The sequence below is a fragment of the Zonotrichia albicollis genome, chromosome 23 (assembly GCF_047830755.1).
Source record: "Zonotrichia albicollis isolate bZonAlb1 chromosome 23, bZonAlb1.hap1, whole genome shotgun sequence".
Taxonomy (NCBI): domain Eukaryota; kingdom Metazoa; phylum Chordata; class Aves; order Passeriformes; family Passerellidae; genus Zonotrichia; species Zonotrichia albicollis.
This window is the reverse complement of record NC_133841.1, coordinates 1,372,326-1,395,194: the sequence shown is the minus strand read 5'-3', so window position 1 is coordinate 1,395,194 and position 22,869 is coordinate 1,372,326. Positions and strand designations below refer to the sequence as shown.

At 56.5% G+C, this 22,869-nt stretch overlaps 2 protein-coding genes across 29 annotated transcripts in view; one reads left to right on the top strand and one right to left on the bottom strand.

Annotated features, from left to right (window-relative positions):
* MAPT (microtubule associated protein tau) overlaps positions 1 to 9,846 on the bottom strand; it is a 42,769-nt gene extending 32,923 nt beyond the window's left edge. For 4 of the 27 annotated variants that reach the window (XM_074557674.1, XM_074557679.1, XM_074557676.1 and 1 more), the window contains exon 1: positions 9,666 to 9,844. The gene's annotated coding sequence lies outside the window, so the exon portion shown is untranslated. Of the gene's footprint in view, positions 1 to 9,410; positions 9,434 to 9,665 lie in introns of those variants that run through there. The other 23 variants (XM_074557684.1, XM_074557677.1, XM_074557681.1 and 20 more) reach the window with 13 other exon arrangements.
* Positions 9,847 to 16,699: 6,853 nt separating this feature from the next.
* On the top strand, positions 16,700 to 22,812 carry SLC25A39 (solute carrier family 25 member 39). Of its 2 annotated transcripts, XM_074557451.1 has the most exons (12): positions 16,700 to 16,823; positions 19,050 to 19,158; positions 19,244 to 19,303; positions 19,767 to 19,811; positions 20,453 to 20,562; positions 20,685 to 20,752; positions 20,864 to 20,988; positions 21,129 to 21,302; positions 21,399 to 21,508; positions 21,645 to 21,726; positions 21,806 to 21,895; positions 21,975 to 22,812. In XM_074557451.1, exons 2-12 carry the CDS (start codon positions 19,062 to 19,064, stop codon positions 22,091 to 22,093), a joined length of 1,080 nt encoding a protein of 359 aa, XP_074413552.1. In that variant the 5' UTR covers positions 16,700 to 16,823; positions 19,050 to 19,061; the 3' UTR covers positions 22,094 to 22,812. The 2 variants fall into 2 exon arrangements, with proteins under 2 accessions (XP_074413552.1, XP_074413553.1); XM_074557452.1 differs by lacking the exon at positions 19,767 to 19,811.
* Positions 22,813 to 22,869: the final 57 nt, after the last annotated feature.

Here is a 22,869-nt window from a genome sequence, read left to right as displayed (position 1 = left end):
TCACCAAGCCATCACTCCCAGCCACTTGACACCCCAAACTGGGCACCAGCCAGTCCCTGGCCCCCGTGCCCAGCTCCAGCTCCCCAGGGGTGACTGGCAGAGCTGGAATGCAGCAGGAGCTCACCAGGACACTCTGTAAATACAGAGGGAAGGCTCAGGCATTCTCGACACGCTGGTTCCTTAGCCTAGAAAGCAGCAAACACGTCAGATCTCACCAGTTTTCGGGGCTCCAGCAGGACCTGTCCTCAGCCCAGCAGCCAGCACGCCACCAGAGCAGGCTCTGTCACGCCTGTTTTAGCTCCTGTCTGGCTCTGCTGAATTATTTTTGTTTTTCATGACTCAGAGGCTCTTCAGATGAGGTCAAAAGTCACAGTGTGTTTCCTGAACATCATCTTTCATTCTTTAGTGCCAAAAGACAACAAACAATAGGACATTCATCAAGTGTCTCTGTTTTGCTTTTTATGTTGTTGCATAACAGCAGAAAAACACTGTTCCCTCAAATGTTCACAACTGTATTTACTAAAACGAAAAGCTCCATTTTTTTATTAAATCTGCATCAGGTCAGTAAGAAGATAAACGTGGCGGGGGGGGGGGGGGGGGGAAGCCTAATCTGGAAAAGCTCAAGAGAGAAAACAAACAAACAAACAAACATCAGCAGGAGAGCTGAGGGTGGGGATGAGAGAATCCCCAATTTCTGACAGGGAGGGGAGGGACTGGGACACGCCAGCCCAGGGGAAGCAGGTGGGCACCCCAAAAGGAGCACCTGGGAGCTCCAGCCCTGCTCCCAGGAGCTGTTGATCCCACAAGGATCAACAAGGCACCAGTGCCTGTTTCTGCCCATGTTCTGCATGACACGAACAGCAAGGGACTTACTTGTGATGGGAGATGGCTGTGGCTCCCCACACCCTGCACAAGATCACACAATCTGAGAGCCAGAGCTCTTCCTTCTAACACAAAAACCCGACAGTAGCTGCATTTGTACCTTTATTTCTCCTAACAAGGGAGCACAGTTCGTGCTGAGGCACAAGACAAACGAGGGTTTTACAGTAAGGATGAACAGCAAATAAAAACCTTTATACCAAAACATCCCTACTGAGCTCTTGGATGTCTCTCCCCAGCTGGTCTTTGCCCAGTTTGGGCCACTTGGGATGACAATCAAGCAGCAATCTGTCTTGTCTTGATTTTAGTTTTATGGGGCCGATGAGCAGATTTGAGCACAAGCAGATGCAGGCAGTGTGACTAAGTGACAGTCCACATGGGAACACGCACCATAAATTCAGCCTAAGAGTTGTAAAACCATTATTTCCCCTCCTAACCCAAAGGATAAAGGAAGAGAAAGTTTTAAAAAAAAAATCCATAATCCACATGCACTTCATCTTCCCCAGGAATTAGCCCAGTTGGTGCCAATCTTTCTCCTCACAGGGATGAGGGAAATTGTCCGAATTTAAGCCTGCCCCAAGTCTCGGAATCCCAGCTCAATCTCCCCCAGTACATTAGTTAAAAATAAACGAGGTGCAATCAGCCTCCTCGGGGATTTTATTCTCTTTCAGCTCTAAATGCAGCTCTGCTGTCACATGTGTGCCATGTACAAAGGGGCCGCCTGCCTCCCAGCATCACTCCTGCCCCAAAATAATCTCACTCCTGCCCTCTGCTTACCAGGGCTCCATTCACGTTCCCCGGGGTCACGGGCTCTCTCTCAGTCACTAAAACAAAGGCTGGAAGATGCAGGGCCGCTGGTGTGTCAGCACTGCTTGTTTTCATCGTGGATGAATGAAGCCAGCCTGTTTGGAGAAGCTCTGACCACACCTAAAGCCACGGCTTTGTCATCCCTTACCGAGGGAGGCAGGAGCCTTCTGCTGTCCCCACCGAGCCAAAAGCTTCACCCATCCCACACAGCTGCCCCTTTTCTGAGGAGAGGCATTCACGGCTTTTTTTCCTGGCTGCAGCAATCCTTACCCAAAAAGTCACTTTACTCCTAGCTCCCTCCCAAACCTGGCATTCCCCAGTGTTGCTCACCTGGACACAAACACCACAAACCCACAGCAGGATTTTTCCATTTAAGAAAAACAGGAGAGGCTCCTGGATGCTGAGAGAGCAACCAAGCCCAAAAGTCCAAAACTCCTCTGCTAAGGTGAGCAGCAGTGGGTAATGAAACCTGCTCTGGAGCTGAGCACGGGCCTCAGACAGCCCTGACAATAAGCCCTGCTATTAGACACAAAAGCAGTGACATATTTGAGAGATTAAGCATTAAAAAGTGCCTTCACATTAAAGAGTATTCATTCTTCACCTCCTGCCTGGATGAACCAGGGGGAAGGGAGGAGCTGGCAAAGTAATCCAGCTACTACTGACATGGGGGGGAAAAGCAGAACTCAGGCAAAGTAAGCTCCAAAACCATGAAATAAAGAGGCAGCTCAGCAATTCCCAATGCTGGAATTCCACATCCTGCAGGGTTCTGAGTCCCCACCTTGCTCTCAGGTAAGCACCAGCTCAGAGCTGGGGCTGCCAGGCAGGGTTTAATATGGAAGGGTGAGAGGGCAGGAACAGGAGAGATGGATGAGCAAGGAGAGCAGACAGGACAGCAGGCCCAGGTGTGCCCAAGATGCTGCTCAGGATGAGAACAAAACCAGGGACTCCTCCTGCTCACAGCTGCTCTTTTTGGATCACCCACCCACCACCAGAACCTGCAGGGCTCCACAAACCCCAGAGTCACTCACTCCCTTTGTCCAACGTCCTCATTCTGGTCCAAATATCTTCATTCTGGTCCTAATACCCTCATTCTGGTCCCAATACCCTCATTCTGTTCTCATCCTCTCTAAATCTGTTCTCCCAGGCAGTGACTCCAAGCCATGCCATAGTTTGAACAGATTTTACCTGCTTTCCTTTTCACCCCACCCCAACAGCAATTTTTTTTTTCTGCCTATTCACGCCTGCCAGGCTCTCCATTATTACACCGGGAAATGCTGAGGGGAAACCGTGTAGTTTTCTGTCCAATTTGGAGACGTCCATTGTTAAAAGCTTCTCGTACAAATCCCTCCAGGCAGCTCCAGGCAGCACCCTTTGTCATGCTGATGAGGCAGGAGGTAAAACCACACATAAGCAGTAACTTCAGAGGGCAGAATTTGCTCAGGGTGGAATCTGCCCTTGAATTCAGAGTCGGTGGGAGCTGAAAATCGACCACAAAACTTTGGATTAAATCCCAGCTTTGGACTCACGAACACCACAAACTACAGCTGCCAGCAGAGAGCACGAGAAGCTCCAGTTCTGCCACATCACTCAGTTTCCTCTCACCTTAAAGCCCACAGGTAACTCAATCCCAGCCACTCTCAGCCCATCAAACAGGATCTGAGGAGGGTAATGAAGCACTGGCTCCTGCAGGGAGCAGTCAGCACTTTGCACCAGGTGGGTCAGCACCAGCCACATTTCCAAATCTTACATTCCCTTCTCTTCTCACCATACCAAAGTCAAGCACAGCTGCAGATATAAATGCCATTTTTATACAAAGGCTCCTCACATAACCCTGAGGGGGCACAAACACAGAGCAACGTCCAGGAAGGAATCCCTGCAGATTATCCCTTCTCTTGGGACAAAGGGGGGACTCTTGAGTCTCCCCTCATCCCGTGGTCTCCAACTAACACAAAGAGAAGGAACAGCTCCTGCTCCCTCTGCCTGAGGCTCAAACTGAGATCCACAGCAGTCAGGCAGGACAAGGCTCATTGCCCATCACTTGGCCTCTCAATTTGAGTGTGACAGCGCTGGCCTGCCTGTGGTTTTGGCTGAGAACAGCTGGCCAGATGTGCCCCCTGCCCCAGGAAGCCCAGGTGAAATGACATTTCATTTCACAGAGAAGGAGCACCACACACATGCTCCATATTGAGACCTTGCACAGCTGGCCAGATGTGCTCCTGCCCCAGGAAACTCAGGTGTAGTGATATCTCCTTTCACAGAGAAGGAGCAAAGCAAAGCAAAGTTTCTGAGCACCGCACACGCTCCGCATTGAGACCGCGCCAACAAACCCAGGATTCAAGTAACCTTTAATCAAAGAAAAGATAAAATGTTTCCTAGGACAGGGAACAATTTAACCACTCTGAACACCTCCCCTGCTCGCGCAATTTCAGCTTCAGAAGCGCAAACGCGTCTTTGCAGGGCACGGAAAGCAGTTGGTTTATCTCAGAAGCGAATCTCTAGCCCTCCCCAAACAGGCCGAGCTGGATGTCCTCAGGAGTCACAGGAGAGGCTTCTTTAGATGTTTCGAGTCATTTACAAACACCTCATGGAATTTCATTCTGCGGCAACTGACTTGAGCCCGCTGATGAAATCCATCTGAAATTACATCTGGCACTTCCAGGCAGACAGCCCGGGGCAGGGGCTGCGGGGGAGCCACAAAGTGCAGCTGATAAGTGGCACAAAGCCCTTCAAGTCCCACACGTGCTATTCAAACCCCTCAATACGAGTGGTTTCATCACCTCTCTTGATGTGCTGAAGAGTTAACACAGCCTTTCCTGCCCCTCCACGCCCCACATCAACCTCTGTCCTTGCCTGGAGCATCACCCGGAGCTGGAGATCACAGAATGATGGAATATCCCCATCTGAAAGGGACCAAAGCGATCATCGATCATCAACCCTGCACAGGACATCCCCACAGTCCCACCCTGTGCCTGGGGGCATTGTCCAAACACACCCGAGCTCTTCTTGGGGACAAACCCCTGCCCAAAGTGAGAAAATCCCACTGCTCTGCAGCACAGCACGGAGGGAAGGCAGAGAGGTCAGGGCAGGTAGAGCGGAGAGGCCGCAAAGATGGAAATAATTAGCCCAAGTGCAGCAATAATCCTTTGAGCTGCACAGAAGGTATCCCCTGGTGCTCCCTTTCCCTGGGTATTTAAAGAAGAGACACTGAAAACAGGAGCCACGCCGTGTGTTATGACCACCTTTACTAATTGGTCTGCTAGGAAAGAAAAGGGGAAAACCAGTGGATTGATTTCTGAGGAGCAAAAAAGCTCATTAGACTTGCAAAGAAAACCCACTCAAGTCTAAAGGCACAGATACTTCTCCTCCAGACTCCAGTGTAAACCACACATGCTTTCCACAGGCACTTAAAAAAAACCCCAGCCTACAACCAGCAGATTTCAGTGTAAAACAAAGCTCCAGCTCACAGATGGAGGAGGGAGATCCAAGAGAGACTCGGATCCACTCAGTCCCTCACAGCAGAGCTTACCCACCTTACAAACCTCACAAGGGTTTTCCTCAAGGGCCACAATTCTGCTGCATCCAACACATCCTAGGGTGACCTGCAAAGACATTTTGGGACTGAGGGCTCTTCATGCTGAGCAGCCAGGAGGGAACAGCCTTGCACAGAGCAGGAGCTCCACATCCACATGAAGGAGCAGTGATCCAGCGTGGGGACTGCACCTCTGGCAAGGCACATCTGAGCCAGCCTGGTGCTCAGGAAGGTTTCTCCAAGCCCACCCTGCTCCAGACCACTCACCCTAATCCTGGTGCTCAAGGAGGTTTCTCCAAGCCCACCCTGCTCTGCCCCAGACCACTCACCCTAATCCTGGTGCTCAGGGAGGTTTCTCCAAGCCCACCCTGCTCTGCTCCAGACCACTCACCCTAATCCTGGTGCTCAGGGAGGTTTCTCCAAGCCCGCTCTGCCCCAGACCACTCACCCTAATCCTGCTGCCAGGGGAGTGGGGACACCTCTGTGCTGCTCTGCAGGACCAGCAGCCCAAGCCACTTCTGCAACCGCTTCCTTTTCCATCTCCAGAGGCAGGCAGCACCCAGCACTTCCCAATTTACTGATGAGCACCCCCAGCCCCGGGATGTGCCCTTGGGGTGAGCCCCAGGCACCACCCAGCCAGCTCTGGAGCCTGAGCAGCACAGCCCAGCCAGCAGAGCCCCTGAGGTAGGAAGAGATTACACTGCATTGGCAGAAAAACCTAGAAAGCCAGCCCAGCCACTGCAGCAGGAGGGAGAGGCCCTCAGAGAGCTGCTGCTCCTCGCAGCTGAGGCTGGGAGCAGGCAGGATGCTGAGCTGGGGCTCCCATGCTACAGGACAGGTACAGAGGGGAACAACCCCCTCAGCTACTCCAACACATCCAGAGAAACCCCTTCTGCTCCAAGAAAGGGCTTTTCTACAGACTCGTGGGTTTGCAGACCTCAGAACGAGCCCGAAAGCATCAGCCATGCCCATTTTGCTCAGGATTGGCTGCTTTACCTGCGTGCAGAGCCACAACCCCCCTAAATTCCTTTTAAACCCTACTGCCACATTCCAGCAGCCCCAAGACCCTCCCAGCCATCACCCAGAAGGATGCCACAAGCCCAAGGCACTGCACTGCAAGCTCCCACCTCTCAGTCCAGCCCCACACCTTAGCACACAGCCTAGGAGTCAACCAGCCAAGCCACAAGCCCACTGAGCAAACTGGAAAACCCTGGGAGCCAGGTGGAAACCATTGCCCTGGCTCCTCCCTGACTCATTCATCAAGTGTCAGAGCATTCCTACAGCTAAATTAGCAGCACTGCCCCAAAGGACACCAGCACCACAGCCAAGCCTCATCAGCACGCTGCGCTGACAAAATAAGATTATTCTGCTCGAGACAAACTCAAATCTTTCAGCTTTTGAATAATCTTGCTTTTGGGAAGAAAGGGACTGGCCACCCTGAGCATTTCCCCTTAGCCAGTGCCTCGTGATCCAATTTTCCACGCTCTGGCAACCCAGAGGGATTGTGTGGAGGTCTGGGGTGGGCACGGCCGGCACCAGGTTGGGCCCACCAGCCACGGCTGTGCTGCAGGATGTGTCAGGACAATTTGTCACTCCCGTGCTGATGGAGGCAGCATTTCAGGAGCTTCGGCATCGACACCAGCTCCAAAACATTCCCAGTGTGGCTGTTCCATCAGCCCTGCAATGCTGGGGAGCCCAAACTCCACGTGGGGACACAAAGGTGACACAAATTCCCTCCATCCCTGCTGCTGCACCCTCAGCACTGCCCAGCAAAGTGGTACCCAAACCCCGCGCCTGGAAAACGCTGGAAAAAAGCCCGTGGTGCTGCACAGATCAACGAGCACTCCACGAGGAACACGGCTCTCTGAAATGCAGCAGAGGAGCACAAAAGGCAGAAGATGAAACACCCACCTCAGCAGCATGCCACGAGCATCCCTGACTGGCTACACCCAGCTCTTCCTCACCGAGAAAGGGCAGCTACACTGTCACATTTTCCTCCTTTTTATCCTATGAGCTTTGGCCAGGGGAGCAAAATTTCTTGTGTTTTTTCGGGAAGGAAATGACAAAGCTACAGCATTCCCTTTTCATATATAAAATAAGTGAAATAAATACATTTGCTTGGTCCTCCTGAGGCTGCAGTTCTTTAAGCACAGAGGGGATGGGACAGTTTGGATGGAACACCTTGGGGAGGCAGAGGCTGAGGGCAGCAAGGGATACAGGGGAGTGGGAAGGGTGAGCAAGCCCAAATTGGAAGCCAGAGCTGTAAATACTTCACACAGTGCTAGACAGAGGGAGACACACCAAACCTGCACTTGCACCTGCAGGGGCTGGGCCGGGGGAGCCGCACACAGAGCTCCCACCACCGCTCTCCCCAGTTAATCTCTGCAGGATAAACATCCCTCTCTGATCTGTGACACCATCTGTGGGATGGGCATCACGTTCCCCGGGTCTCAAAAAACGAACCCCACCTCAAAGAATGAGAAAACGCAATACTTTAATCAGGTGTGAACCATCTGCCAGCGGATCGCCATCCCTGGAAGCTTGGAGTGCAGGCTGGAGCAATCTGGTCTAATGGAAGATGTCCCTGCCCATGCCAGGGGGGTGGAACAACATGGTCTGTAAGGCTCCTTTCAACCCAAAGCATTCCATAATTCTATGTTCAAATCCTCTACAAATCACAGGTAAATCAGCCAACACTTTGCTTTTCTCCTTAAGCTGCTCATCTTGGGGTGAAAACCAAGCATTTTGTGTTTCAAGAGTGAACAAAGCATAACTGGGTTAGGCAATTCTTGACTCCTAAAGAGAACGAGGTTTTAATTTTTCTCCCTTCAAGAGCAGCCTGCAAACGCCCACCTGAGACCTGTTCTGATTGACCACCCTAAAAAAAATAATGCCAAGAAAACTGAAAGCCATCAAACACCCCAAATGTGAGGTGCTGGCAGCAGAGCCAAAACCCCTTCCACAGATGGAAGCAGGCAGCCATTGCTGGACAAGGCACATTAACGATTGTCAGCAGCAAATTCTGTTCCACTGATTCACACACGCACCCAACATCTGCCCACATCCACGCCGGGGAAGCTCGGGAATACTCTGCATACAAATGGTGACAGCTTAGCTCATCTCAGCTGCTCCTTCCAGCACGAGCAGCAAATGGAGCTGCACCTCGCGGGGTGGTACCGCAGCAAATGGAAGGAGAAACTCCCTCTGAAGTGATGGCAGCTGCCCTGCAGGATTGCGTTTCTAGGTGTCCAAAACCACCAGGAAAAATCGTCTTCCCTAAGCCAACCTTCCCTCGTGCTCGTGTGGCAGTCGGGGATGCAGGCAGACATCTCCATCCCTCACCTGGAACGAGCTGTTTCTGCTCCTTGCAGGGTGAATTGCTCCAAGGCAGGAGGGCAGGTGGGTGCTCCTGGAAACACCTGGCCAGGAAACTTCCCTTTTCCCAGCTAAGTTATATTTAAAATAAAGAAATAGCCAACAAGCACAGGTAAAAAAGGTGAAACCCAGAAAGGGGGGGCAGCTCCACACCCCACCTGGTGGGATTTGGGGACGAGAAAGAAGAGACAGCATGGGAAGAGGCGGATGGAAGGGACAAGGGGGCAATTCCAGCATGACAAGGGCAATCCCAGCATGGCACTGCGATGCTTGGGATGTGCCCGGCACATCCAGGGACCAGCAAGGAGCCCCATCCCAGCCCCAAACCCACGAGGATGGGCATCCCCATCCCCATCCCGGGGCTGGAAAACACCCGGGATTCAACAGGATGGGACCCACCTCGTTCACGTTAAACACCGAACCCCTCGACACGGGCACCGGGGGGTGCAACAAAGCCGGGCAGCGCCGGGGTGCCGTGACCTCAATAACGCTTCCCCCCACGCAAAATTTAGAGCTGGGCGTGTGCAGCTCCTTTTTTCCTTTTTTTTTATTCAAAACGCTTTCTCGTTACGGATTCCCATTATTGATTAATTTACCGTTTTTAATCACCGCTTCCTCCCCCCTCGAGGCGGCTGCAGAACATGGCCCCGCGCTGCCGCCCCTCCTGCCGCAGCCCCGGCCCCACCTGCCGGGAGGAACGGGGCCGAAACGGGCTCAAAGCGGGGGGAAAGCCCCAAACCCGCCCTTCTCCATCGCTCCATCCCTCCATCCATCCTTCCATCCATCCATCCGTCCATCCCTCCATCCCTCGCCGCCGCACCTGCCCCGGCCGCCCGCGCTGCCGCAGGGGCCGCGCCTCGCGCTGCCGCAGCCCCGGGGCACCGGCACCGGGACACGCCCCTCCCCTCGCTTTTGGGATGAAATGGACGGATTTTGCTTCTCGGGGCTTGATTGATTTTTTTGGGGTTTTTTTCTCTCCTCCCTCCCAGTTCTCCGCGCGGGACGCGGTGGAGGGAGAGCGCGCCCGGGGGTTCAGCGCCCCGCTCCAACCCACGGCAGCCTCCCCTCCCCGTACCTGCCGCTGCTGCGGGGGTGTCCGCACCGGAGCCGGCTGCTGACAGCGGTGGCGGTGACGGTGACAGCGGCGGCGGCGGCGGCGCGGGCGGGGCGGGGGCGCGCGCGGGCTCCGGAACCTTCGCCGCGCCGGCGGGGCGGGAGCGCGCGCGCGCGTGCGCGGAGCGCCGCCGAGCCCCCCCCCTTCCCCCCCCCCCCCCGCCTTTCGCGGGGAGCGCTAGCCCCGCCCGCGCTCGCGCGCCCCCGCCGCCGCCGCCGCCCCATTGTCTGCGGGGAGCGGGAGCGCGCGCGCCGCCCCAGCCGGCAGGGGGCGCTGCCGCGATGCCCCCGGTACACGCGGCCCGGCCCGGCCCGCTCCGGCCTGCGGCGGCCGCGGTGCGCACCGAGCCCCGGTACACACCGAGCTCCGGTACACACCGGTACACACCCGGTACACACCGAGCCCCGGTACACACGGAGCTCCGGTACACACCCGGAACACACCGAGCCCCCACTGGACTCCGCCTGGCCCAGCCCTGCCGCCCGCTCCCATCCCCAACACTGCCCGGCCGCGCGTCCCGCACACGCTGCGGAGGGGCACGGCCCGCAGCGACCATGGGGGGAGAGGCCGCCCCTGGGCACCCCCTCAGCACCACTCTGGACCTGCTCAGCACCACTCAGCACCACCTCAATATCATCTCAGCACCCCTCTGGACCTGCTCAGCACCATCTCTACACAGGCTCAGCACCATGTCTAGACAGGCTCAGCACCATTAACTAGCTGCTCAGCACCATTAACTAGCTGCTCAGCACCATCTCTGGAACGACTGAGCACCACTAACTACCTACTCAGCACCACTAACTACCTACTCAGCACCATCTCTAGACAGGCTCAGCACCACTAACTAGCTGCTCAGCATCATTAACTAGCTGCTCAGCACCATCTCTGGAACGACTCAGCACCACTAACTAGCTGCTCAGCACCATTAACTAACTGCTCAGCACCACTAACTACCGGCTCAGCACCATCTCTGGAAAGACTCAGCACCATGTCTAGACAGGCTCAGCACCATTAACTAGCTGCTCAGCACCACTAACTAGCTGCTCAGCACCATCTCTGGAACGACTCAGCACCACTAACTACCTGCTCAGCACCATTAACTAGCTGCTCAGCACCATCTCTGGAAAGACTCAGCACCACTAACTAGCTGCTCAGCATCATTAACTAGCTGCTCAGCACCATCTCTGGAACGACTCAGCACCACTTACTACCTGCTCAGCACCATTAACTACCTGCTCAGCACCACTAACTAACTGCTCAGCACCATTAACTAGCTGCTCAGCACCATCTCTGGAACGACTGAGCACCACTAACTACCTACTCAGCACCACTAACTACCTACTCAGCACCACTAACTAGCTGCTCAGCACCGTGTCTAGACAGGCTCAGCACCATTAACTAGCTGCTCAGCACCATTAACTAGCTGCTCAGCACCATCTCTGGAACGACTGAGCACCACTAACTACCTACTCAGCACCACTAACTACCTACTCAGCACCACTAACTAGCTGCTCAGCACCATCTCTGGAAAGACTCAGCACCACTAACTAGCTGCTCAGCACCACAAACTAACTGCTCAGCACCATCTCTGGAACGACTCAGCACCATTAACTAGCTGCTCAGCACCGTGTCTAGACAGGCTCAGCACCATGTCTAGACAGGCTCAGCACCACTAACTAACTGCTCAGCACCACTAACTAGCTGCTCAGCACCATTAGCTACCTGCTCAGCACCATCTCTGGAACGACTGAGCACCACTAACTACCTGCTCAGCACCATGTCTAGACAGGCTCAGCACCATTAACTAACTGCTCAGCACCACTCAGGACCATCACAGCCCCTCGGCCCCCTCCGCCGCCCCAATGTGTGCGGGGAGTGGGTTGCACACACCTCCCCGGCCGGCAGGGGGCGCTGCCGGGATGCCCCCGCCCCTCACGGCCCGGCCCCGCTGCTGTTTTTGCTGGGCCCGGGAGTGCTGGGGACACAGCGGAGATCGCTCGATGGAATTGGTACCTTGTGTTAAGGTGGTTACTATCCCTAATAACTGCATTTAATAGAGAAACTGCAGGAGGGTAGGATACAGTTTTCAGTTTTTCCTGACAACCACTGACGTGCAGATCAAGGGCAAACAGGTCTTTGCAGGAGCCCACACATGCAGAACCAGTCAGCTTTTTAAAGTAGACCAGGTTGGGAATGATCTTTCTTGGTTTGGAATAAAGCTTTATGGAGTGTCAGAGCTCTTCTCTTGCTACAGTGTCAATAACGGCAAACTTACAGATTCGAATTGTACAAAAAATTGGTTTATGAACATGCAATGTTATGTGATAGTTGGGTTTGTTTGTTTTCAGGTCAACAGTAATAGGCAAGCCATCAGAAACCAGAGGAATGGTTCTTTTCTACTCATTTTTAAACTGCCTAAAGAGTACCCACTATAATTTATCTGGAGAATTTTCCTAGATTAGACACATCTCCCCTCAAAAATCTATCACAGCTTTGGGAATTGTAAAATAAACACTAGAGTGCTACAAGGGGATCCATCCTTGTGAGACAACAGAAAACAAGATGAATTGCAGCGCAAGCAGCTTGAGCCCAATGTGGGACAGCAGCTCTGTCTTCCTGAAGTCACCTCCATGCCCGCTTACATCTGCCTGGGTTCCCAGCACAAATCCTGTCTGGATCCAAGCAATCCTGGGCTGGGCAGTGAGGCACGGTTAGCCATAGCCAGGCACAGCTACATCCAGGCCATTTAGATCTGTTGGCAAAGGATAGGCAAGAGTGAAATGCACCAATTGCTGCAGCAATGCTGAGATGTTTCCAGAACTGCTGGAGCAGCCCAAGTCCCAAAGTGCAGCCCTGGGTGGGAAGAGCTCGTGGTGATCAGCAGATCCTGCCCCAGCTGAGAGGAACTGCAGAGAAGCTCTCTAAGGACACATCTCTTACCTGTATGTGCAGCAGGCTGACAGCTGATGCAGAGTTTAATTACTGCAATGAGCTCTTCTGTCCCTTCTTTGTGTTCACTTTTGTTTGTTGGAAAACGTATCTGGGAATTTTTCCTACTTTTGTGAGGCCAGGCTCCTCTTCCCTCCACACTCCTGGCCCATACTGCTGCTAGATGTACACTATTTCAACACAAAACTATAAAGGATCCTTTAGGGAGCAAACCATGGGGGTCTTTATCTTCCATACCTGTTTCTTCATCCCTAAGACCAGGTTTATTTTCCTCCCAGGAAACTATTTTAACACAAAACTATAAAGAAATCCTTTAGGGAGCAAACCATGGGGGTCTATCTGTATCTTCATCCCTAAGACCAGGCTTATTTACCTCTCAGGTGAGATTTGTCCCCTGTTTCATAACGACCAAGGTTTTCCCTGGCAGGTGCCACAGAAGGCAGAACATCACTCTGCAGGTCTCACCTGCATTAGAAATTCTGGGTTATATTCTTGCTTATACAAGTCTGATGTCCCTAGGGCCTCCTCTGGCCACAAGCTGCTGCTTCATTTGAGTCACTTAATTCAGCTTAAGCCTGGCTTTTGCAAAACCATAATGATCCCGGCTGAAACAAATACTCCAATTCTGCACTGGCTTAATTCCATTAAAGCACTACCCAGATCCTTTTGCAACCTGGCCGTTAAAGTTCACTTAAATTAAGGAACCGGGCTAACCGCTTTCAAAGCGGGATTTTGGAGGTGACCAGAGGGGATGGATGGTTCCGGGGCTGACAGAGCAGGTGTGACCCTGCCCGGTGAGCAGCCCCGGGCACACAGAGCAGTGCTCTGGCCCGGGACACCGGCTGGGTTTCGTAAGAGCTGCGAGCAGCGTTACACAAGCAGCGTTGTCCTGCGGTGTCACGGCAGGACAGAGCCAGCAGGGCTCACGCAAACCTGCCCAGCATCGGGATGCTGCGGATCGGGGGGATCGGAGCTCAGCCGGCTCCGCACCCGCAAACCAGACAGTGGGAAAAATGCGTGTATTTTATGACTGGCTTTCGGCAAATATTAAAGTGGATGTTATATGTGTTGTGTTAGAAAGGGATGCTGTATTAATTATCTTAAATATAGGTTTAGGTGATAAAAATTGTTAAAATAGAAACGGTGCTATGTAAGATGCTTTGTTTAAAAGAAAGGGCTTGCAGGGAGACAGCAGCCACAGGACGCCTAAGTCTTTCAGAGAAAAAGAATTTAAGAATTTATTGCCTTCTTATCAGAAGAAACGAACTTCTTCCCGCCTCGAAGGGGCTGTTAGGATTCGGAGGAAGAAGTTGACGATCCTGTATTTGAATGGAATTTATGCATCATATATAAATATGCAACAGGTTATTGCTTTTAAGGGTTAATCCTCTGCTAACGTGGGTCCTTTTCCAGGCTCGTGCTGCCCAGAAAAAGGTACCCAGATGTCCGTAACTCTTTGTTTTTATTGTCTCATATTGTCCTCATTCAATTTGTCCAAATTGTTATTACTCTAACTGTGTTACTAATTTTTTTAACCATTTTATTACTATTAAACTTTCAAAAATTTTGCAAACAAGTGATTGGCGTTTTTCACAGACAGTGACTGAACAGTTCATTTCCACAGTAATGGGAGCACGGTGCACCCTGCCCAGCCTGCCAAGGACTGCGAGGATGTGAATTGGGGACAGAAAGGTTCCCTTGGGCAGCGCAGGCGGCCAGCGGGCCGTGACTCAGCACAGAGAGCCAGCCAGGTCCTCAGCAGGGCTGAGCTCGGGGTAAACAAACTCACCCTTTCACCCTGACCTCTTTAGCAAATGAAGAGACCCAAAAAAAATCGAGGTCAAGGCGCTTAAACCATCTTTCACTGGTCCTTCTTGACCCCACCCCATCTGAAAAAGCATTATTCCTGTCTCTTTTCAGCTGTGCGGAAGCCACACGAAGCCCAACGCCTAAACCAGAAGATACAAGACCCACCACTTCTAAGGACAGACATATCTTTAATTAATCATTATTCCATTTCTAAATCGCCAGCTGCAAGAGGCTTTCAGACCATTTAAAGCCCGTGTCTCTGAGGCAGAGCTGACTCACCAGGGAGGCACAGGATGTGTTCACTTACGGGACCTTGTGGGAATTATCGGGCTCCTGGGCTCACATCTCTTAAAGCCAACATTCCCTTGGACCTGGTGCCGTGGAAGTTCCCAGCACTGGCTTCCCCCTCCACTGACAGCTCTCAGAGATGCCAGGAGAGGCTTCATTCCTGGAGGAGAGCTCTGCCAGCTCTGCGAAGGGATGGGGAACATCTCTGGGTGAAACGGGTGAAATTCCAACACCCCGGGGCTGCAGGCAGTCCTGAGCTGCTCCTGTTCAACAGGCAGAGCTGCTCTGGCACCTGCACATCACCTGTCCTTGAGAGCTTTGTCTTTCCCACAGGATGGCACTGCCCGGGCAGCAGAGAGGCCATGGACACCAGCTCAGGGTTTATCAGAGTTTGTCAGGGCAGGAGTTCAGCCGGCTCCGAGGCAGGGATTGCACCAAGCAGCTCCTGCAGGGATGTTGTCACACGAACGAGCCACCAGGAGCTCTGGCCTGCGGGGCTCTCCCGAAGGACGCAGCCCTGGAGCTGTTGTCTCATTCCCCCCAGCTGTGCTGCCCAGCTGTGCTGCCGGGGGTCCGGGCGGGGTTCCGAGGGGCTTCGGGAGCCATCTGCTGTCATCAGCCCAGATTACAGCGAGGGGCTGACGGGCACCAGGCTCCCTCCCACCTTCCCAGCATCACTGAGGTTGGAAAAGACCTCCAAGATGATCCAGTCCAACCTGTGACCGATCCCCACCTTGTCAACCAGGCCAGAGCACTGAGTGCCATGTTGAGCCATTCCCTGGACACCCCCAGGCATGGAGACTCCACCACCCTCCTGGGCAGCCCCTGCCAATGTCTAATCACCCTTTCAGCGAAGAAACTCCTCCCGAGAAAATACCCAAATTTAACTACAAGCAGAAATAAGAGCCCCTCAGGGAGATCACCACCTCACCCAGAAGGACTGGGGGTTCTCCACTGGAAACACAGTGCTTCCAAAGCAGGGAAGGATCTGCAGTGAGCAGAGATAGGATTCCAGACCCCCAGCATTAATGCCGGCTCCAACAGGCCCAGGTGGGAGCAGCAGGGCACTCGCCCCCTGCTCAGAGGGCCAGGCAGAGCTGCAGGGAGCGTGGCACAGGACGGGGAGATGCTGGGTGATGCTCACAGTGCTTTGGGAACTGAGAGCCTTTGTTCCTCTGCAGGCAGCACAGTGGCACTGGGCCTGGCACGGCACCGTGCCCATGTCCCAGCCTGATGCAATGAGCGTGCAACCCCGGTGGGCTCAGGATGGTGAGGGTCAGGGCCTCAGCACAGTGAGTGTGCAAGGCACAGCCTTCTGCCAGCGTGGAGTGTGAGTGTGCAAGGTGAACCCCTTTACCAGCACAGTGAGTGTGCAAGATGGGCCTCTCTGTCAGCACCACGAGTGTGCAGAGCACGTACAAGGTGTGTACAGGGTGTTTGTGTCCCAGGTGTGTCTGTATTCCAGGAGTTTCTCTATTCCAGGTGTTTCTGTATTCCAGTTGTTTCTGTTTCTGTATCCCAGCTGTTTCTGTGTCTGTATCCCAGCTGTTTCTCTGTCCCAGTTGTTTCTGTAAACCAGCTGTTTACTCCAGGTGTGTCTCTAGTCCAGCCGTTTCTGTGCCTCTATTCCAGGTGTGTCTCTATTCCAGGTGTGTCTCTATTCCAGCTGTTTCCCTATCCCAGCAGTTTCTGTGTCTGTCCCAGGTGTGTCTCTATTCCAGCTGTTTCTGTGTCTGTATCCCCGGTGTGTCTCTATTCCAGCTGTTTCCCCATCCCAGCTGTTTCTGTGTCTGTATCCCAGCTGTTTCCCTATTCCAGCTGTTTCTGTGTCTGTATCCCAGGTGGGTCTCTATTCCAGCTGTTTCCCTATCCCAGCTGTTTCTGGGTGCCGCGGCTCCCCCGGGCCGGCAGGGGGCGCAGTGGTGCGCGGGGCTCATTGCGCATGCGCGGGGCGGGACGGGCGGAAGCGCGGCGGAGGGCGAGGGGCGCCCATGGGGCTCCTTAAAGGCGCCGCCGGCGCGGAGCCGCCTCCCGGTCCCGGAGGGACGCGCCAAGCCTGGCTGGAATGAGCAGGTGGGGCGGAACCCTCGGCACTTCCCCCGACACCCCCGTTCCCCCCACGTCATCCCCGCGCGTGGTCCGGCACGCGTCACCGCTGCCTCAGTTTCCCCCGGTGGCGGGGCTCGTGCGGCCGCTGAGGGCGTGGAGGCGGCCGCAGGGACCCCCGGGCTCCCCTCACGGGGAGGGGGCGCACCCCGGGCCTGCGAGAGGGAGGTGTAGGGCCAGGGGAGGGGGTACAGCCCTGGGTTGGAGGGCACGAACCCCTGCAGGCTCCAGGCAGGGGGAGAAACCGCTCTGGGGCTCGGCCCCAGGATGGGGGGCCGGGGCTGCTCGGGGACATAGCGGAACTGTCCCTGCCCCGGGCCAGGCTCCTCGGGGACACAGCAGAACTGTCCCTGCTCCTGGCAGAGCGCTCTGTGCCCCAGCTGGAGGGGATCCCCCCGGGCTGCCAGGTGGGCACCCCGCTTCACCGCCCCGAGACTGGAGCAGCCCAGGGCCAAGGATTTCCCTCAGGCTCAGGGCTGGGGTCAGCTGGGCCCTTCCAGCCCGGCAAGAGCCCCTTGGGCTTCCCTGCAGGCCCCGTCCCTGGGAATTGTTTGCATCGATCACCTTAAGCCGTGTTTATTTTCCCCGTTGTTGTCACCGTGCCATAGCCAGCCCCACTGACACGCCAGGCAGAGCAGGGCTCTGGGTTTGGGGGTATATTTTAGGGCTCTGGATTTATTGGTATATTATAGGGCTCTGGGTTTAGGGGTATATTTTAGGGCTCTGGATTTAAGGGCATATTATAGGGCTCTGGGTTTAGGGGCATATTTTAGCACTCTGGGTTTAATGGCATATTATAGGGCTCTGGGTTTAGGGGCATATTTTAGGGCTCTGGGTTTAAGGGTGTATTTTACCCTGCACGGAAAAGGGAGCAGCTCCCAGCTGAGAGGGGAGCTTGGACACAAACAGGAAGCCCTGGAGGTGCCCCAATGCCCAGCAGCAGCAGCGGGGCTGTGCTGGGGCACGTCACAAGGAGAGAGTTTATCAGGTGGGGCAGAGCTGGGAGCAAGAGATTTCCCCTGGCTTGCGTCAGGCTGAGCAGCAGGGCTGGGTCACAGGATCCGGAGGCAGCGCCCTGCCCGTGGCACGGTTCTGCAGTGGCTGTGGGGTCAGTGGGGCACGTGCCACGCTGCCATGGCGTGATGGGTGCCCAGAGAGCGCCCACATCCTGGGGCACTGCAGGGTGTGGGCTCGGACAGGCCCGGCTCCCCGTGGGGCTGGCACATGGGCAGGGCTGGGATGGATCCAGCTCTCCCAGTGGGGCTGGTGCCTGTGCCAGGACAGACCCAGCTCCCAAGGGGGCTGGCACGTGTGGCTTCAGCACAGACCTGTCCCAACTTGCAGCCTTGGTCACCCAACAATTCCTGAGCCCATGAAGGGGAGATTTATGACTTCTCTGACCTTGCAAATTGATGAGTCAGATGGTGAAGATTTTTTGCTGCGTTCCCAGGCTTTAAAGAACCCTGGGTTCCCAGAGCCTGGAAGCTCTCCTGCTATGGCCCTATCCCAGCATGATAATGATCCCCAGGCTGCAGCGAGGGGGAGCAGCTGGTGCTGAATGTGCCGAGGGTCATTTCTCCACATCCTTCTCGCTGGGAAGGGTGTGATATCCCCTGCTTCCCGAGGGCAGCACACCAGCCCTGGAGGCTGCAGCCTTGCCAAGCCCAGCGGGATCAGGCAGGAGGTTTCAGATGCCTAAACCCTTCCTGGGATTCTTGTTGCAAACTCATGAGGGGGATCTCCCCCTCCCTGGTGTCCTGCCATGGCTGCACTGGGCTCTGCTGCCATTGCAGCCAGAGCTGGGGAGGGCTGTCACCGTCACAGCATGGCTGCTCTTTGGACTTTGTTCCTTCCTTTCCTTAATTTTCCGAGCGCAGGGAGGGGACGGTCCTCCTTCCCCAAGGACATGGAAGGCTGGACTGTCTCCACCTCTGCAGCCAGGCTGGGCCTGCTGCCAGCGTGGGGCCAGGGGGTGTTATCAGGGCTGGGCTGGCCCTGGGAGCCAGTCCCTGTCACCCCCCAGGCCCCGCTGATTGTGGGGGGCCCTTGGTGCCGTGTGCTGCAGCGATAGCACGGCGGGCAGGGGACACCTGTGGGACACTCTGCTGGGCTGGGGATGCTGGGGGGGCTCCAGGGGACCTCACCCCTGGACAGGGACCCCCAGGCTTCAGCATCCTCTGCTCTCCATTGCAGGGGGACAGTGCCATGGCTGAGAAGCTGCCGCCGAGCCCCGGCGGGGGCATCACGCCACTGCAGCAGATGCTGGCCTCGGGGACAGGGGCCATCCTCACCTCCCTCTTCGGTGAGCATAGAGGGGCGGGTGCCAGGGCGGGGGCCTGGCACGGGGCTGGCATGGCTAAGGGATGGTGTCTCTGGTGTCTTTGCAGTGACGCCGCTGGACGTGGTGAAGATCCGGCTGCAGGCCCAGAGGACCCCCTTCTCCAAAGGTAACCCTGCTCGGGGCAGGGCGGGGGGCTGCAGCCAGTCCCCTGGCAGGGGTGTCTCAGCTGGCACAGCTGGTGGCAGGGTCTCTGCTCTGGAGCGTGGGGCCATGGCAAGGTGGCAGGTTACCACGGGCCTGGGGGCCCTGCTGGGGGAGCTGGGCTGGTGCTTGGCTCTGTCCTTGCCCCTCCACAGCCCCGTGCCTGGCAGCCCCCAGCCCTCCAGAGGCTCAGCCTGCTGCAGCTGCTGCCCTTTGTTCCAGTCTCCATGCTGCTCCCCTTGGGCCTGCCCCTTCCTGTGGGCTCACTGGGCTGGGGCTGGCCCCAAGGGACTGGTTTGGTGACAATAGGAACTGCTTGGGAAGTGGCTGTGGGGGCATGCAGTCACCCACAGAGCTGTCCTGCTGCCCAGCCCCGGGTGGTGGCGTGTCCCCTGTGGTTGCTCAGTGTGTCCCATTGTGTGTTTCAGTGTTGGCAGCGCAGTCAGTGCCCTGGGGCGCTCAGCCGGCCACATGTGAGTACGCCGGGGGCTCCTGCTGCCAGTGGCTTTGCTTTCCCAAGCCTTCATCCTGGTTTGCTTCTCCACTGGTGGTGGCTTGGGCTCCTCTGGCTGTGGGGACATCCCTGCACTGTGGGGGCTGACACTGTCCCCAGCCCAGGCTGCCCTGCAGCCCTGCTTTGGGGCTGGCTGTGCCACATCTATGGGGATCTGTTGTGCAGCTGGCCTGGCTGTGTGTGGTCTTGTCACTCTGTCCTGCTGCCACATCAAAGTCCCCTTGGATTTTTCCTAACTGGTGCCCCTTGTGCCTGGCTTGGGAGCACAGTGGCGGGGCCAATGCTGATGTCCCCACTGTGCCAAGGCAGCAGAGCCAAGACCAAGTGAGGCATAAACCCTCTCCCAGTGCTGGCAGTGGGTCCTGCTGTGTGCCCACCCCTGCCATGGAGCTGGGTGTCCCCATCCCTGGCTCTGGCCATGATCAGACCCTTGTGCAGGGTTGTTCCTCTCCTGGCCTCGGGCTGGTCCACACTGGGCTCAGGCACTGAGGGTTTGGCTCCTTCCTGGAAGACGTGGCAGCTTTGGGACCAGATGTGCAGGGCATGGGGCGGAGGGGAAGGCTCTCCTGTGTGATGGCAGTGCTGTTGTTTCCTCCTCAGGGAAGTGTTTCCTCTACTGCAACGGGCTCATGGACCACCTGTACGTGTGCCAGAACGGCAACAGCTGCACCGCCTGGTACAAGGCCCCCGGGCACTTCACTGGCACGCTGGTAGGAGCTCCAGGCATGGCCAGGGCCTCCCCACCCCAGAGGGCTGTCAGGGTGTTTTCTGGGGGTGGTTTGTCCTTCTCCCACCTGTAACTGCTGTCCCTGGTGCTCCTCTCTCTCCCCAGGATGCTTTTGTGAAGATCACGCGCAATGAGGGCATCAGATCTCTGTGGAGCGGTCTGCCCCCCACCCTGTGAGTTTGGGGATTCTGGCTGCTACCACCTGCCCAGGAATACAGGTCCCAAGCTCCCTGCCAGCCCCCAGGGAGGCCATGTGCCCCTCACTGCCCTTCTCCTCCTCGCAGGGTCATGGCTGTGCCAGCCACCGTTATTTACTTCACCACCTACGACCAGCTCCGGGACTACCTGCGCACCCGGGTGGGGAGCTGGAACCACTACATCCCCCTGCTGGCTGGGGCCCTGGCCAGGCGTGAGTGCCCCTCCTCTCTGGGGTCCCCCATGCCCACTCAGTGCCCACATTCAGTGCTGGCTCTCCTGGCACGGTGCTGGTGGCTCTGGGACGGCCACTGGAGCGGACAGAGCTCACTCCCCGTGTCCCTTGTGTTGCAGTGGGTGCTGTGACAGTCATCAGCCCCCTGGAGCTGATCCGCACCAAGATGCAGTCCCGGCAGCTCAGCTACCGCGAGCTGCGTGTGTGCATCCAGTCTGCAGTGGCCCAGGACGGCTGGCTGTCCCTCTGGAGGGGCTGGGGACCCACCGTGCTGCGGGACGTCCCCTTCTCGGGTATGCCTGGGGGGCACTAGGGCGTGGGGGGCCCAGGGCAGCCCTGTGCTGGTGTGGGGGTGCCCGCTGGTAGCCCTGGTGTCTCCTCTCCCCCAGCTCTGTACTGGTTTAACTACGAGCTGGTGAGGTCGTGGCTCTGCAGGCAGCCCTGGCTGGACGGGTCCACGTTCACGGTCAGCTTCGCATCCGGGGCCATCTCTGGCACGGTGAGTTTGGGATGCTGGGGCTCCCCTGGGGGGTTGGTGCCTGTGGGAGGGAGGAGTGGGGCTGGGAGGTGACAGCAGAGCTGGCACTGGGCAGGAACGCCAGGTCCTGGCTCACCATGCAGTGCCAACCCCACAGGTGGCCGCGGTGCTGACGCTGCCCTTCGACGTGGTCAAAACGCATCGGCAGATCCAGCTGGGAGACAGTGAGGTGCACCCAGGTGAGGGGCCGGCTCCAGGGGGGCATCCAGCACTGCCCAGGGTGCCCCCCAAGCCTCACCTGCTCCCCTCTCCCCACAGTCACAGCCTGCAGGCCTTCCAAGCCTTCCTCCACCTGGCTGCTCATGCAGCGGATCCGCGCCGAGTCTGGCACCCGGGGGCTGTTTGCAGGTGAGGGTGTGCCCTGGTTCCATGCTGGGGTTCTGGGTGCCCTGGTATCACCCCAGGGCTCACAGTGCTGTCCTTGCAGGGTTTCTGCCCCGCGTCATCAAGGTAGCACCTGCCTGCGCCATCATGATCAGCACCTATGAGTTTGGCAAGAGCTTCTTCCAGAAGCTGAACCAGGAGCAGCAGCTGCGGGGATTGTGAGCAGGCCTGGGGCAGGGCTGGCTGTGGCCGTGCCCAGGGGACAGTGCCAGCCCTGCTCCAGCCAGGTGTCCCAGGAGCAGGGATCTGCACTCGGCCGTGCAGAGCCCAAGTGCCTTCGTTCCTGCTCTGCCTCCCGCTGCCCGCACACGGAGCCAGGGCCAGCCTGCCCCACTTCCTGTCCCAGCCACTCTGGGGACGTCTGTGCCTGCCGCTGTGACACTGGGGGGATATGGAGCCCCCCACGCCCATCCCTTGGGGCTGGACAGATGCTGCTGTTGGATTCATGGACACTCTGGCAAGGATGGGGTGTCCCAGGAGACTTGGCCTGGCAGGAGATGGAGCTGGGGCCGTGGCAAGGACCAAACCCCAGAGCTTGGGGGCTTCTCTGCCTGCCTGGGCCCCCCAGCCCTGCTCTGCCTGGGGATCTGCCCCTCCTGACCATCACTCACACACAGCCTCGCCTTGCTGGCTCTGCATGGCATGGGGACACGTCAGGACCCCCTCCCTGCCTCTGGACCTCTCCCACTCGGGATGTCCCCATCCCCTGTCAGACCACCCTGTGTGGGGACAGACCTCACTGCTGCTCCGGGGGGCCATTGTGGCCCCCCTGCCCCATCCTTCCACTGCAAGGGCCTGCCCAGCTCTGGGCACTGCCCCCTTACCCCGGGACTCATGGAGGGGACTTCTCCTCATTTCTTAAATAAAATAGTTGTCTCTTAGTGGAAGGATTTCTCTCTGTGTGCTGGGGGGCTGTAGAGACACCTTGTGGCAGGGGG